General features: G+C 37.7%; 1 protein-coding gene across 2 annotated transcripts in view; it reads right to left on the bottom strand.

Moving 5' to 3' along the window:
- Positions 1–17,378, bottom strand: part of LOC117527442 (protein kinase C beta type-like) — a 267,696-nt gene that overhangs the window by 43,388 nt on the left and 206,930 nt on the right. The window contains exons 16-17 of one of the 2 annotated variants that reach the window (XM_034189781.1): positions 13,148–13,288; positions 1,622–2,334 (exon numbers count right to left, since the gene is read on the bottom strand). In XM_034189781.1, coding sequence (XP_034045672.1) covers positions 2,155–2,334; positions 13,148–13,288 — 321 coding nt within the window. In that variant the 3' untranslated portion in view covers positions 1,622–2,154. Of the gene's footprint in view, positions 1–1,621; positions 2,335–13,147; positions 13,289–17,378 lie in introns of those variants that run through there. The other variant, XM_034189782.1, reaches the window with a different exon arrangement.

Genomic DNA, 17,378 nt, shown 5'->3' on the forward strand with positions numbered 1-17,378 from the left:
TGACGGGGGTATAACAGAGCTCCTGAAAATTTTACATACCATATTTTGCAGAGTATAAGACAACTTTTTTGTAGTTTGGGAGTTCTTGCAGCTTGTACTCTGGTGCAACTTACATACTGAAAAATCACTAGTTCATACAGTATATAGCAATTTCCCAGGAATGAAAGTACTAAACAAAATAAACTCTAATAAAAAAGAATAAATGCCAATAATAAAAGTACACAACAGTGCAGAAAATCTAAAATTAAAGAGCTGATACAAAAAATAAAAATATCAAATGAGCTAGTAATCCATATCCATCTGAAGATTTATTTTGTCCAAACTGAGTCAAATAACATACAAATAATGAATGTTTATAGTTCAATGGTACAAATATTTTATGAGGCGAAAGCTGGAACACACCATTCAACGAGGCAAAGCAAGAATGGTGTGTTCCAGCTTTCGCCTCATAAAATATTTGTACCATTGAAAGAATGTAAAAACATTCATTATTTGTTTTATGTAACGGCTAAAATAGATCCTTGTCATTTTATATTATAATTTACAAACAAAAAAGGGACTTACATTTTGGTACCTCCTCAGTGCAGCAAAAAAAATATCAGAAATTAATCCAGCTTTGGTGTGTCACTGCTGCTTTGACATCAACAATCCAACACAAACTTTAAATAGGAGTCCAAAAATAATTCTGAAGATGAAGTCCGCCATTCCGTGCATCAAATCGTTGTCCGTCAGCAAAACAAATTCTGCCATGTTTGCTTAAAAGCAAAGCGCCGCCCAGCTTGTGTGAGCATGTGCACAGTGCGCTCTCACACAAGCGGGAAGGCACTTGTGTGCGTGTGTGCTACCAAAAAAGAGACTGTATTTTCCGCAGTGCAACAAAAACAAAAGCTGTGTGTGCGCACGTTGTGTGCGTGTGTGTAGGTGTGTGCGTGTATATACAGTGCAATGGTACCAAATGTATGGAACCGAATTTGCACTCTAAATGGGACCAAATTACACTCTAAATGCAATGCAACACAAATGGGGCAAATAATCCATTTCACGTGACATTCAAAGCACCAATCAAATGACAAGGATCCACTCAGCCGTTATAGAACATGTGATATGTTGTCCATCACATATTTGACCATCTTATTTATTTTTGTAATTTAACAATCCTGATGGTACACACCACAAGTTGAGGGCTTCCTGCATAAATCCACTGTTCTCTTCTCCATGTTGCTGTGGGACAGCAGTCTGTGTATATCTGATGATTTTTATTTTATTTTATTTTCTGTTGAAACTGTCAAATAACATCCAATATGTTGTCCAAAGAATGTATATAAACCCATCTTGCTTACTTTTGGAATTTAAAAGTCCTTGTGTTAAGTACCAGTAGGCTGTGGTGTGCACATGTGGTACTATACTGAGTCCCTATCTACTGTTAAACCTGCCCGCAGGGAAACATTGTGTTACAACGCGAGTTCCACATAAAGAAAAAAGGTGCAATATATTATTTTTCCTCTTCACAATGCTTTTTTTTTGACAGGTGCGACTGATACTCCAGAAAATACATTATGTTCAAAACAGATATGAATTTTATGAACATATTCCCGACTTGGCTGAGCCATTCATGAACCACGGAGTTTTGCCACTCGGGAGAACAAACCAGGTGTATTAACTGCTGGACTAGTGTAAAACTCTAAAATTGTTTACTTGCCTAACAAATGCTGTACTTTCCCTGAGTTGGTGGACCAGTGGCATTATGGAGATCTAGATGACTTACACAAGGACTGCAATTCTCTACCAGCCAATATTAGCCTTCCCACCCCCCACCACCCCACAAAAATTTAAAAACAAGAGAGGAAATCCTCAGTGTCAGTCAGCAGGGTCCAGTGTTAATGTTGACCCTGAAAGCATAATTAACAGCGCATGAGTCTGAAAAATACTGCATATGAAACAATGACAATTTATACTCTTCTGATGTGCACGGCCTTAAATTTGCATGTTACAAATGGTCAACTGTATGCCCCGTGTGAGGAAGAAATGTCTTACATGTATGTTTAGGATTAACTGTGAGTGACTTTTGTGTTGATGTGATGGTGTGACTGTATGTTCCAGTGAACAGGAGTTTGATTCTGGAGGATCCCATGTTTGTATCTATGTGAGCTGAAATCAAGCCTGGTCCTCAGCAGCACGGGCAGCGCCAGCGGTTCCCGTGAAGTCCGGGTTGATATAGGAGAATCCCTGGAATTCGTCCTGGTCCAAGTTCTGAATGACTTCCTCATCAGGAGGTGTCAGCACGGGTGGGTGGCGTGTGAAAAAACGGTCAAAGTTCTCAGCATTCCGTCCACACTGTTAGGGAGGGCAGGGCAGGGAGGGATGGTACACAGGGAGCGTGGATGGGGAAGGAGAGTGGGGATGGAAAGGCACAGATTCATCGGGAAATTGGGAGCAGGAGGGGGAAACAAAAGAAGGGGGGTGGTGGGTTGAACCAGGGTGTGAGATGACATTATATGAACATGGTTTCAAATATCTGAACAAGTTCCAGGACTTGGGATGAGCTTGATTAACTGTAAGAGGAAATTCTTCTCTAAATAATACAAAAGTAAATTTTAAACCAAGCACAGCCTGTGTATTTATTTGAGCTTTTTCAAATATTTGAAACATCTTTAACACACTTTAAATAGAACAAGGACACTAATGTCTCAAATGACAGCTGATGCCACTGTGCCGTTTTAAAATTCTGGTCATGTGATATGGAAAAAGGAGCATTTCAACGAAAGAGAACCAACATTACAAGCACTGTAAGTAATCTGAATCCACAAGATAATAAGCATGCACTGGTTGGTTAATTATTAGTTGCAGGTACTGAGATAAGACACTCTAAATCAGGTGATCGTCCAGCACTGAATCACTCTGAAGAACTTTACTACTCTTACACAGTTTGCATTAGTAATTTCAACTTATATTACTAACTTTAGAGTTTACATGAGTAACTTGAGAGATTGTTTTAATAACTTGACAGTGTGCATTAGTAATATGAGCTTGAATTAGTAACTTGAAGGTTTTAATTAGCAATTTGGTAGTTCGCATTAGTAGTTTGAGTTTAAATTATTAACTTGAAGATATGCATTAGTAATTCTGGAGTTTGCATTAGTAATTTGAGTTTAAATTAGTAACTTGAGGGTTTTAATTGGTAATTTGGGAGTTTGCATTAGAGATTTAAGTTTGAATTAGTAACTTGAAGGTTTTAATTAAATTAGTAACTTAAGGGTTTACATTAGTAATTTGGGAGTTTGCATGAACAATTTGAGTATGAATTAGTAACATGACGGTTTTAATTAGTAATTTGGGAGTTTGCATTAGAAATTTGAGTTTGAATTAGTAACTCAAGGGTTTTAATTATTAATTTGGTAGTTTGCTTTAGTAATTTCAGTTTGAATTAGTTACTTGAAGGTTTAAATTAGTAATTTGGTAGTTTGCATTAGTAATTTGAGTTTGAATTAGTAACTTGGAGGTTTGCATTAGTAATTTTGGAGTTTGCATGAACAATCAGTTTGAATTATTAACTCAAGGGTTTTGATTAGTAATTTGGTAGTTTGCATTAGTAATTTGAGTTTGAATTAGTAACTTGGTGGTTTACATTAGTAATTCAGGAGTTTGCATGAACAATTTAAGTATGAATTAGTAACTCTAGGGTTTTAATTAGTAATATGGTAGTTTGCATTAGTAGTCTGCGTTTGAATTAGTAACGTGAAGGTTTTAATTAGTAATTCAGGAGTTTGCATTCATAATTTGAGTTTAAATTAGTAACTTGAGGGTTTTAATTAGTAATGTGAGAGTTTGCATGAACAATTTGAGTATGAATTATTAACTTGAAGGTTTGAATTCATAATTTGGGAGTTTGCATTAGAAATTTGAATTTAAATTAGTAACTTGAAGGTTTTAAATAATAATTTGGGAGTTTGCATTAGTAATTTGAGTTTGAATTAGTAAATTGAGGGTTTTAATTAGTAATTTGGGAGTTTGCATTAGTAATTGGTGTTTGAATTAGTGATTTGAGGGTTTTATTTAGTAATTTGGCATTACAAATTTGGGAGTTTTAATTAGTAATTTGAGAGTTTGTATTAGTAGCTTGTGTATCCATCCCATTTTCCTCAGCAATATGTCAAAGGCTCTCTAACTTTATGAAAAATATTTAAAAAAATTTATAATTCATCTTAATTCTTCAGTACTTCAAAAAGACCACCAATAATAAGAAAAAAAATAAATTTTCTTATTATTTTTGGATAGTCATCACTGTTCCTTTTTTAATTTGTAATGCAAACTCTGAAGTTACTAATGCAAACTCATTCATTACTGTGTTATGATACTAACGTATATTATTTTGTAATGAAATGAACATAGCTTTTGAGCAAAAATAAATTAGACCCTCATTTCAGGCAGCTTTCTGAGAGGTGATGCATCATGGGAATGCATGCCTCAAATCTTTGTGAAACACCCACTTCACCAACACTGACATCGTTCTTATGTACAAGAATGTGCTAATGACATTGATAATGCTAATTCCTGATCAGGGCTTTGTAGAATGACATCAAACCATTAAATCAATCTAAATCATGGGTGAACGTTACATTGTATCTCCCACTTCACTTGTCAGAAATACAATAACTATTTGACTTTCAAAATAGGTTAAAATCAAATCATTGTAACCATGGATATAGACGCCGGAGATGTGTGTGAGTCTGAGCACATAAAACAAGTTATTAACTTACAAATGAGATTATTTTCTGGACAGTGTGCCTCAGAGGGACCTTCAATTTTTTCCATCATTGTGCTGAGCTTTAATTAACACCACAAGGCTTCAGTATCCTGTGACAACATCACCCAGAGGAAAACTCATTAAATCTCTGCAACTCTGAAAACCAAATGAAAGTATGCCAGGCCGTATATAGTTTATTGAAATGTGTGAAAGTGGGGGAATACAAAGCCAACCGGGGTCAAAAAATATTTGCAGAGCTAATTATTGGCATTTGTTTCCACCTGCTTAGGGACCCAGCTGAAAGGAATTTGCCACAGAGTGAAATACGAAAGGACGATAACGTTTATATTTTACAGAGAAGTCATTTGACTGATGTTGCAAACACTGGGTGTGTGTAACACTCGGATCACTTAAGACGACACGGTGCACTTTTTGTTGAAATGCTCCTTTGAGGGGAAAATATGCTCTGAAATTCATTTGATTTTTGTCCAAACTGGATGTTTATATGTACACTCTAACATATAAAAAACAACAACAACAACCCATCAATCATTTGCTGTTCTGTTCAAAATAAACAAAGATCTTCATTTGAGACTGAGCCCCAGAGCAGCATGCAAACAGACACAACTGAGAAGACGTGATGACAGACACAATGAAAAGCATGAAACGGCGGCTTGGTGAACGCAGTGTGCAGTCAATAAATGGAGTTGTTATTTTATGGGAATGGATGAACTGATGGATGACCTAAAGCTGGACAGACAGAGAGATAGAAGATGCATCACATTTTGACCCTGTGCAGCTTCACCCCCCCCCCTTTTTTTCTACTTTATTTCTGGTCCGACTACGATGCCATTGGTCCAGCGCTTAAAAAAAAACAAAAAAAAACAAAACAAAAACGCTGTATCCATCAGATGATGATATGAGATGATGTCTTACAGTAAATGGCAGGAACATGTTGCACTACCTTCTTCTGTGTGCTGGGATCGAAGGCGCCACCAACAGGGTCATTGAAGCTTTAGAATATCGTCATAGTACAACCCCAATTCCAGTGAAGTTGGGACGTTGTGTAAAATGTAATTAAAAACAGAATACAATGATTTGCAAATCCTCTTCAACCTATATTTAATTGAATACACCATAAAGACAAGATATTTAATGTTCAAACTGATCAACTTTGTTTTTGTGCAAATATTTGCTCATTTTGAAATGGATGCCTGTAACACATTTCAAAAAACCTGGGACAGTGACAACAAAAGACTGGGAAAGTTGATGAATGCTCAAAGAACACCTGTTTGGAACATTCCACAAGTGAACAGGTTAATTGGAAACAGTTGAGTGTCATGATTGGGTATAAAAAGAGCATCCCCAAAAGGCTCAGCCGCTCACAAGCAAAAATGGGGCAAAGATCACCACTTTGTGAACAACTGCGTGAAAAAAACAGTCCAACAGTTTAAGAACAATGTTTCTCAATGTTCAGTTGCAAGGAATTTAGGTATTCCATCATCTACAGTCCATAATATAATCAGAAGATTCAGAGAATCTGGAGAACTTTCTACACGTAAGCGGCAAGGCTGAAAACCAACATTGAATGCCCATGACCTTTGATCCCTCAGGCAGCACTGCATTAAAAACCAACATCATTGTGTAAAGAAGGATCTTACCGTGTGGGCTCAGGAACATTTCAGAAAAAAATTGTCAGTTAACACAGTTCATCGCTACATCTACAAGTACAAGTTAAAACTCTACCATGTAAAGCGAAAGCCATACATCAACAACATCCAGAAACACCGCCGCCCTCTCTGGGCCCGAGCTCATTTGAAATAGACAGACGCAAAGTGGAAAAGTGTGCTGTGGTCTGATGAGCACACATTTCAAATTGTTGGAAATCATGGACGTCGTGTCCTCTGGACAAAAGAGGAAGAAGACCATCCAGGTTGTTACCAGCGCAAAGGTCAAAAACGAGCATCTGTGGGGGTGTGTAAGTTGCCCATAGCATGGGCAACTTACACATCTGTGATGGCACCATCAATGCTGAAAGGTACATCCAGGTTTTGGAGCAACACATGCTGCCATCCGAGCAACGTCTTTTTTCAGGGCGTCCCTGCTTATTTCAGCAAGACAATGCCAAGCCACATTCTGCACGTGTTATAACAGCGTGGCTTCATAGTAAAAGAGTGCGGGTACTAGACTGGCCCGCCTGCAGTCCAGACCTGTCGCGCACTGAAAATGTGTGGCACATTATGAAGTGCAAAATACGACAATAGAGACCCCAGACTGTTGAACAACTGAAGTCTTACATCAAGCAAGAATGGGAAAGAATTCCACCTACAAGCTTCAACAATTAGTGTCCTTGGTTCCAAATGCTATTGAGTGTTGTTAGAAGGAAAGGTGATGTAACACAGTGGGTAAATTATACCACTGTCCCAGCTTTTTTGAAACATGTTGCAGGCATCCATTTCAACATGAGCAAATATTTGCACAAAAACAATAAAGTTTATCAGTTTGAACATTAAATATCTTGTCTTTGTGGTGAATTCAACTGGAATATAGGTTGAAGAGGATTTGCACAATCATTGTGTTCTGTTTTTATTTACATTTTACACAATGTCCCAACTTTATTGGAATTGGGGTTGTAGATAAGGCAAAGTACATGTTGATTTTAAACGAGAGGGTTAAATGAGAGGATGTATGTCTGGTATTTATATGGTGTATTTATATTTGCAAACTGTTCTTTTTTTTCCACTTTTGATACTCTGTGTGCTTCTTACCCTGTGTGCTGCTATACAATCCTGCTGGAATCGCAGTTTCCCTGAGGGAGTCTTCCCAAGGAATCAATAAACTTCTATCTAACCTAATCTAATGACCAATATACAACAAAGCCATGCTATTTGTCAGTTACAAACTATTCGAGGCCGTGGAGACAGCAGGCTGCTCCTGCACCACTGGGCTGGACAGACACACAGCCACAACATCTCAAGTTTAAGTAAGGTGTTGTTGTGTTTACTCTACATCCTGAAATTATTAAAATGTCATCACTGTTTGCAAGGGTGGGGAAAGTGCCAGAGATGTGCTGTATTGGAGTGGAGCTCCTCCAGGTGGACTGCTCTCTTGGCATTGAAAATAATCATTGTTTCAATCTGGCAGACGGATATCATCGCTACAGATGGGAGGAAAGGAAGCGTCATCCCACTCTGCAAGGCAGCAGGGTGATTGGCCGGACTTGCATAGCTACAGGGGTATTACACTGCTCTCTGTAACAGCAAAATGCTCTAGCAATGATCACTCTTGATAGGAATCAATCCCAGTACATGACACTGCAACAGAGCCATCTGACTTTATGCCCAAGAAGTCAACCAGCGACCGCATCGCAGCTCTGTGAATACTCATTAAATGTAAGCGTGAACATCAGCTGCTCCCTGAGACATCCAGAGCATTATTGGGATCTCCATCAAGCTGCTGAACATCATAGCCGGTCTATTAACAGTTCCTGTGGGTGCTGTTCAGGAGTGGGGGAAAGAGTGTCCGACTTCTTCCCGGTCAATTCTGGTGTTCATCAAGGATGTGTTTTGGGTCACTTCCAAGACAAGTGAATGTCTTTACAAATGTGCGTGTTCAAAATACTCCTGCAATAACTGTCTTCCTCATTTCAAACGGATCCTTTCAGGACAACTTTGAATTGACTAAAATACGGTAAAACCTGAAAATTAAGTCATTCATACCAAACCTTCTCTTTGTGTGCAGGGTCAATAAGTTTGAGCACAAAACAATACATTGAAAAGTTAATGAGGAGAAAGGTTCTTTAACACACACACACCACACACACACACACACACACACACACACACACCACACACCACACACACACACACACACACACACACACCCACACACACACACACACACACACACACAAAAAAATCACTTAGTCAAAATAATAAAAAAAACAGATCCAAAACCGACTGACTACAGGACCATCTCTGTCCAAAGTGAACCTGACCACTTTAACCACCATTATGGAAGCAGAAATCACTCATTAGTAACCTATGTATAATGACCTTGGGGCTCGTCAGTGCCGGCGCTTATCTCCTGATTCTGTAGCGTGAAGCAGATGAGCATCTATAACTCACCAGTAAGACACCGGTTACTTCCCCAGCTAAAGCCATTACCCATTTACAGCTGGGCGGACTGAGACAATGCAAATTAAGTGTCTTGTCCAATCAGAGACCCGGCTCCAAAGTCCAACATAGCCTCAGTTTATTTTTAACCTCAAAGTTTTATACAAGCCCTTCAAACCATCCAAACCTTTATTCTTGCAGCAGTAAGAATGACAGAAAGGGAAAGATTACAACAGCGCAGCACTGAAGAAAGACAAAAGGGAATAAAGAGGACATCAGATGGTGGAGAAAAAAGAGACTGATACACAGAATAGGTTAGAGAACGATCGCAACAGCATCAAGCAGGCTCAGCCGTAACTCGTGAGACAATCATCCACACGCAAACCAACCACAGCCAGAAATTATAGACAAGCCCCACCTCTCCTGAAGGTGTTGTCGTAGCAAAGCATTTGATGCTTTTTTGTTAAGAACAAAGGAAGCACTCGTCTGCATAACCATCACTAGACCTGAAATAATTAGTCGAGTTTCCGCTTAGTTGGTCAACAGAAAAAACCATTGTAAACTGTCTTGAAAATTATCGTTTAGCAATTATTACAAAAAGCAAAAATGTTGACATCTTTTGGCTTCATAAGAAAGATTTAAAGTGCATTAACCCCCTTAACGCCCGAATTTATATAGCTGATATTAAAAAATGTGTGTGTGTGTGTTTTTGCCTTAAGTAGATGGTAAATAATGTTTGAGATTATTAATTTCACTTTTGCACAAAAGCTAGATAGTAATATTGGGTATTCTGGTAATGAATTTATGTTATAATGTTATAATAATAATGATGGTATGTTGCAAATTTGCGACAACAGGCATACAGGTCAATTTGGTAAGTTGAATATTTGAGTCAGAGATTGTAGCATATATGCGACGATGGGCGTTAAGGGGTTAATGTTGTTTAAATCAGTTTAACTTCCACTTAGCCAGATTAAAGATTTTTACTTTGATTACAGACTTTTAAAATTAAACTAAATAGATTTTAAAGTCCAACACAAAATGGCTTTAAGATGCTGTTCAGTCATTTTAAAAGGGGTTAAAGTTCATATGATTTATCTCTGAAATTGTTCTAACAGCTATAAAATAATGGCAAAAATTGTTTTAAAATGTACTTAAAGTGGCTAAATTTGAATGGGGATGTGTTTTTACAAGCCAAATTATATATTTAGATTTATGAATCAAAGCAAAAAACATCTGAGAAAATGCAAATGGCATTTCTTTTAATTTTTTTTTTTTAATTTTATAAACTAAACAGCAAACTGATCAATTGTAAAGAAAACTGACAAAATATGCTGATAATGGAAATAATCATGAGATAAAACCATACCAGCAATCTAACTGCAACAAAATGGTTCTAAAACAAAAAAGGAAATTATAAGTGTTGCCGTAGAGATGCTGGCATCCACATCTGTAGACACATAACACAATGTCAAAAACACAATTACAAAGAGAAATAAAGTGTTATTCTGCTAAGACACATTCATTTGCAGAGCTGTGAGGTCATGACCTGTGAGTGCATGTTACATAGAGTATGTCTATACAAAAAAATGCTTTTTGAATTGCCTTAAAAAAAAACACCTCAACTGAGCGTAATTTTTTTCCTTCGATATTTGAGAGTGCTTTTCTAAACACTGTACATGCATTTCCATTAAGTGTGTTTGTCACCTCGAATTGTTCAATTTGAAGGGTAATGAGAGCCTGCCTAATGTTTTTTGTCAAAGTTGGCATGACCTTAAAGGTCAACGTCAACATCATTGCCGCCACCTGCGTCATTCACGTCGACTCACATTAATCACTGTAATCGTCACACAATGCCTTACCTGTGTGCATTATCCCATACAGAGGAGTGGACAGAGACAGAAATATCACATTGCACATGAATAAAAACACAAAACAGATAAAACAGCCACAGTGTTTCTAAGGAAGATCAAAAAAAGTGAGAATGAAAAGAAGAAGAGTGAAAATTCGGATCAATGGCACATAATTAGTATAAAATCAACAGAATACAATATGCAGGGATTAAAGCAAAGAAAAAAAAAAGGAAATCTGACTGAAAATTTTTTTCACGGCCAAATCATAAGCTCTTCATCATCTACATTTTTGTTCTAGCATTTGAGCTAAAACAAGGTGGAGATAGCAAAGAAAACAGCAAACTGTTCTCCTGCTGAACAACATTATATTTCACTCACTAACCATCGCTGCTCTTTTATAATGTAGCATCACATCATATTAAAGAAAGGCTTTAACCTGTACACATTATTTAAATACTACAGGATAAACACATTTTAAGGGGACAGCTTTCTAGAGCTTTTACTTCATTCAATACCAATTAAAATCTCAGGCCTGTCGCCAGGATCTGAAATGGGGAAGGGGGGGTTCTTTTTTGGTGAAAGTGGATACTGAGCAACCCCCAGAATATTTGGGGGTTTTGTTATCCAGGGAAGCATTCTGGAGGTTTCTCTGATGACTGTTTTCTCACCCAGATTCCCCCCGATTTAGTTATACTGTTTAATGTGTGTTGTATTCGTATTTTCTTTTGCACATTTTCACTTTTTCTTTGCCTTTAAACCAAACTGACATCACAACCTACATGTTTGTTTGATATGATTACAAACCAAAAGAGCTGTAATCGTTTTTATATTTTTGGCTTCCCTCAGGCCCTGTGACAGACTGGCGTCATGTCCAGGGGTCCCCCGCCCTCTTGCCCTATGACTGCTGACCTGTGACCCTTAATTGGAGTAAGTCATTGAAGGTGAGTGAGTGGCTTCCCTCATCTGAACTGACCTGATTTTAAAGCGAGAACACCAAACAGACCCAGTAATGCTTGACATCTTTTTTAATGTAATGTGTAATATTGCTTCACATCCCACTGTAGTTATGCAGATAAGTTAAATTAAGGAAACTTTTTTCTATGGTTCATCAATTAAACTTAAACCCTGTCACACAGAGCCAGAATGTGCAGGAAGCAGGCCAACACAGCAAAAATGATCAATCTGATGCAGTCGGAGGAAAAGAGGCGTGGTCAGACTGCCTCGTCCACCACCTGTCGGATAGCATCCAAAGCGTATGAAGACGGCATAGACTGCTGTCAGATAACCATAAAAGGCGCTGAAGACTGCCCGATGTCCAAATGTCTGTATGCAAACACGGGGCGAAGGGGAGGGAGCGCTGTGTGTCCTCCCTTTGCACAGGAACCTGTACTGGATATCAAAGAACAACCAATGTATGGACCGGACTCACGCCATATGTGTCCATCCGTGAGGTCAACCAATCCCATTCATAATCACTCTCTCGCTCATCCTCTGTTTCCCAGACTCACTGACCTCACGTACGTGGGTGTGCGTAGAAGTGCTAACATGAGGAAATGATCGCTCAGTGTGTGTGTGTGTGTTTTCGTAATAAGCTTCTACGTGTGTGCGCATGGTGCACATGCGCGTATGTGTTCAGCTGTCACTTGACAGTTTAGCTGAGAGTCAAAAAACCCCTCTCAGCAAAGGTTCGCTGCATGTGCGCGCATGTACGTGTGCACATGTGCACACACGCAGTGAACCTTTGCTGAGTCAAAGGACACCTTTGCTTAAATGTTTGCGGTGAGCTTTCCCACTATTCATCAGGTGCAGCCTTTCCAGCAAACTTTAATTTTGTTTTTTTCCCCACAGTGCAACTCTACATCACGATTTCTGGTTGGATTATCACATGGGATTTATTTATGGCGGCTTCATTTCCAGCATTCTACCACAGTGGTGCTGGCTCCTAACGCACTGCTCTGCAAAATGCTCCTGGAGGTGAGATTCATGTTTCATTTGTTGTCATGGCGAAACAGTTCCACGTCATATGTCCGACAGAATTAAATGTGATCAAGCAATTATTGCGGTGAGAATGCTGTGTCTCACCATGGTGCTGTGACACAAACACCCCCCCAAAATCCCCTTCTCCTCCTCCTGCAGACAGGACATAGAGGAATGAGAGGAACAGACACTGGGACTCTCTGCCAGGAGAAACAACAAAAACAAAACAGAGCTGTTATTCAAAATATCGATTTTTGAACGTTTTCAATGCTGTAAATTTTATATCTTGCATCCAGCCTTGATTTTGCGCGAACCCTACCATTCGGCAGTCCAATTGATGAAAATGCGTCATAGCGACGGAGAACTTTAATCCCTGAATATTAGTCTCAGTGGTAGTCTTGAGTGTCTGCAGGGTGTCTTGATGTGATGGGGTCAGGGGTCAGTGGGATCAGACTTACAGCTCTTGGTTTGAATGGCGGTTGCACCTCCTTGTTCTCCAGTTTCTCCCAGTCCATGTAGCGGAAGAAGCCATGCTCCCTGATGTCTCGCTCTCCTTCTGGGCTGCAGCCCAGTCGCTTTGCTGGATGCTTTGTCATCAGCTGGATACACAGCAGGGGGAAAAAAAAACAAAAAACAAAAAAAAAACAGACTTAGGTCCTTCCTCGGTTCTTCCCTAGATTTCATTCTTGCACCTCATGGTTTTGTGAGACTGTCAGAGGAGTATTAAATAATGAATAAAATGACTTTTATGACATTTGCTGAAATGGTTGCATGACTGACTCCACATTTGCAAATTATTATTATTCTCTTGTCTTTTACTCAACATTTGAACGTCTATAAAAATGAGGTCTTAGAAATCTTTACTGTTTTGTGATGTTGAGTCAAAAATAAATTTAAGACATTTTTTTAAAATTATGCTCTTTAATCCCAAAGCAAAAAAAAAAAAAAAAAGAATTTCTACAACAAGCTCATTTTTTTCCATCCATGAGACCAACATATCTGTCAAGACTAGGTGTTTTTAAGATATCTTGCCAAAATCCATCCATCATTACATCGTGGCCACAAGAGCCTGCACCTCTGGGAGCATCGCAAAAAAATCTGGCCAATTATGTCAGTATATAATAGGTCATTGCGAAAAGTATGCACACGAATGGAGAGGTGGTTCTGCTTTTTAATCAGTAATTTCCTTTTATTATTTTAACACAAAAATGCTCACTTTTAACTGTGTATCTGCATGCATGATGCCACCACAATCGTCACTTCTAGCACACTTTGTGTGTCCTTAAAAACTAACATGATGTCGCCACACAATAAATAGTTTGAGCAGCATCATCGCAATGTGCACATACGTAACTGACACACTGCAGGACTCAATATCCATTAAATCAGACCCCTGACCCTATGATTTTTACTTTCTTTGACAAAAAAAGATCAGATCCCATCTAAGGACTAATTTACAATAGAAGCTGTTCTAATATAATATAATTGACCCTAATTTAAAAGTTCTTGAATACATAGTTTGTTACTAGTGTGTGTGACATGCAGGTTTCTGTATGTCAAGTTAACCGCAATCGCAAACATTGAGTTCTTCTCCATATCTCTCAGTAGCAAATGCTGGAGAAGGAGGTTCATGAAAATGTGAACTTCCATCATTGAGAATGTCATGGACTGAAATCCTGAAAGCCCAAAACAAAGTGAGCTAGCGGACGACGGCGACGGGTCGATGTTCAACCACAAATGAAGATTGTGTTATGCAAACTATTATTGTTATGTAAAACTATTATGTTCAAACTGCTTTTTTTTAGCAATCCTGTGAATCACTAAACTAGTATTTAGTTGTATAACCACAGTTTTTCATGATTTCTTCACATCATGAAGAAATGTGACAGAATTAACGACACCAGAATTAACGACGTCATCATCACAGGTCTTCATATCAAACCACGGTCCTACGCACGGGCGGTAACAGATGAGAGCGGAGGGGAGCCCAGTGAACAGGAGGTCAGCTCTGTGGAAAAACAGGTTGCTGATTTCCTCCTATCTAAAGGTATAGAAATGGATTTAAATAACACTGAAGCGTGCCACCCTCTGCCCCGGAGAAATGACGGTGATAAACGAACCGTCATCATGAGATTCATCAACAGAAAATACAAAACAGCACTGTTAAAACAAGGAAGAAACCTGAAAGGGACAAACGTATTCATCAATGAACATCTCACCAAACGGAATGCCGACATCGCCAGGAAAGCACGCTTCTTGAAGAAACAGGGAAAAATCCAGCACACATGGACTTCAAACTGTAAAATATTCATCAAACTGAACCGATCACCAGAACAAGCAAAAGTCATGGCAATAAGGAACATCGAGGAGCTGGACAAATATGACAATAGTGTTTCTTAAAGGCGAGGAATCTGGACAAATATGACCAATAAGGTATGAGGGACACAACACCATCACCACCCATGACACAGACCAGAGGAACCTATTCATCTACTACCTATTCATCTACATCTGGAGACAAGAAGGATATAACTCAAAGGATTGCTGATCATGGAAAAGTAGAACTGAGAACATTTAAATACACAGACCACAATGTACTGGACTTGGAGCACGATATAGACCCGGACAATAATTTCTTCTCAAATATCAATGACAGTTGTTGCTATTATACAGATGAACAGTTTAATTCGGATCATTAGAACGGATAACAAATTATCAATAATCCATTTCAACAGCAGAAGTCTATATGCAAACTTTAACAACATTAAAGATATTTAAGTCAGTTTAAAAAAATATTTAACATAATTGCTATATCAGAAACATGATCAATGAAGATAAAGGAATGGATTTTGAACTGGATGGATATGAATTTAATTGTGTAAACAGAAAAAATAAGAGTGGAGGAGGAGTGGCTGTGTATGTGGATAAGAACATGGATTATAAAATAGTAGACATATGACAACTGTGATTGATAACTTATTAGAATGTATAACTATTGAAATATGTGAAGAAAAAAGCAAAAATGTATTAGTCAGCTGTATATATAGAGCACCAGGATCTAGTATTGAAACATTCACTGACTGTATGGGAAAAATGTTCTCAAAAACTAATCAAAAAACTGTGTTCATTTGTGGTGACTTAAATATTGATCTGCTCAATCCAAATAAGCATAAAATAACAGATGAATTTATCAGTATAATGTACAGTATGAGTTTATATCCAAAAATCACCAGGCCAAGCAGACTTACATCCCATAGTGCCACCTTAATTGATAATATATTCAGCAATGATATTGAGAATAACACTGTGAGTGGATTATTAATCAATGACATTAGTGATCATCTACCAGTTTTCATCGTTTATAATAGAAACCATCGGCGGAATCAGCCAGAGGAGAAAATAAAATACAGGCGAGTGCGGACAGAGGAAAACATGAACACACTAAAGAAGGATTTACAGGAGCAAAACTGGGAAAAGGTATACAGTGAAAGTGATGTTGATAGTGCATATGAAACTTTTTTACAAATATTTACATCATTATATGATAAAAATTGTCCAATTAAACAAGACTACAGAAAACAAAAAATCCAAGCTCGACCATGGATGACGAAAGGGTTACGAAATGCATGTAATAAGAAAAATACACTGTATAGAGAATTCATAAAACTAAAGACTAAAGAGGCAGAAAATAGATATAAGAAATACAAAAATAGATTAACTAATATTATACGGGTATGTAGGAAGGAATATTATAGTAACATATTATATAATAACAAAAACAATATTAAAGGAATATGGGATATATTAAATAGCATTATCAAAAATGGTAATAAAAAACAGAGTTACCCTCAGTATTTCATTGATAATAATGTCAAGAAGGAAAATAAGGATGAGGTAGTCAACGGTTTTAATAATTTTTTTGTAAATATTGGACCAAGCTTGGCAGAAAAAATTCCTGATTCCCAACCTGAGGATTGGGATAATAATCTTATAGAAAGAAATCCCTGTTCAATGTTCCTCACAGCAGTGGATGGAAATGAAATTATAGACATTGTGAATAATTGTAAATATAAAACATCTACCGATTTAAATGAAATTGATATGGTGGTGGTAAAACAGGTCATTGAATGGATTGTAGAACCATTAACATACATCTGTAACTTATCATTTCAAACCGGTAAATTTCCCAATCAAATGAAAATAGCTAAGGTTGTGCCGCTGTATAAGACTGGGGATAGACACCACTTCACAAATTATAGACCTGTTTCTTTGCTTCCACAATTTTCCAAATTATTAGAAAAGTTATTCAATAATAGATTAGACAAATTCATAAATAAACATAAATTACTTACTGATAGTCAATATGGATTCAGAGCACATAGTTCAACATCACTTGCATTAATAGAATCAGTTGAGGAGATTACAAACGCCATAGACCACAAATTACATTCAGTTGGAATATTTATAGACCTTAAAAAGGCTTTTGATACAATTAATCATGACATATTAATCAATAAACTTGAACAGTATGAGATTAGGGGGTTGGTGTTGCACTGGGTGAGAAGCTACTTAAGTAACAGAAAACAGTTTGTGAAGTTGGGGGAATATACATCATCATGCTTGGACAATGCTTGTGGCGTCCCACAGGGGTCAGTATTGGGTCCAAAACTGTTTCTAATTTATATAAAT

Source organism: Thalassophryne amazonica, chromosome 16, assembly GCF_902500255.1.
Source record: "Thalassophryne amazonica chromosome 16, fThaAma1.1, whole genome shotgun sequence".
Taxonomy (NCBI): Eukaryota; Metazoa; Chordata; class Actinopteri; order Batrachoidiformes; family Batrachoididae; genus Thalassophryne; species Thalassophryne amazonica.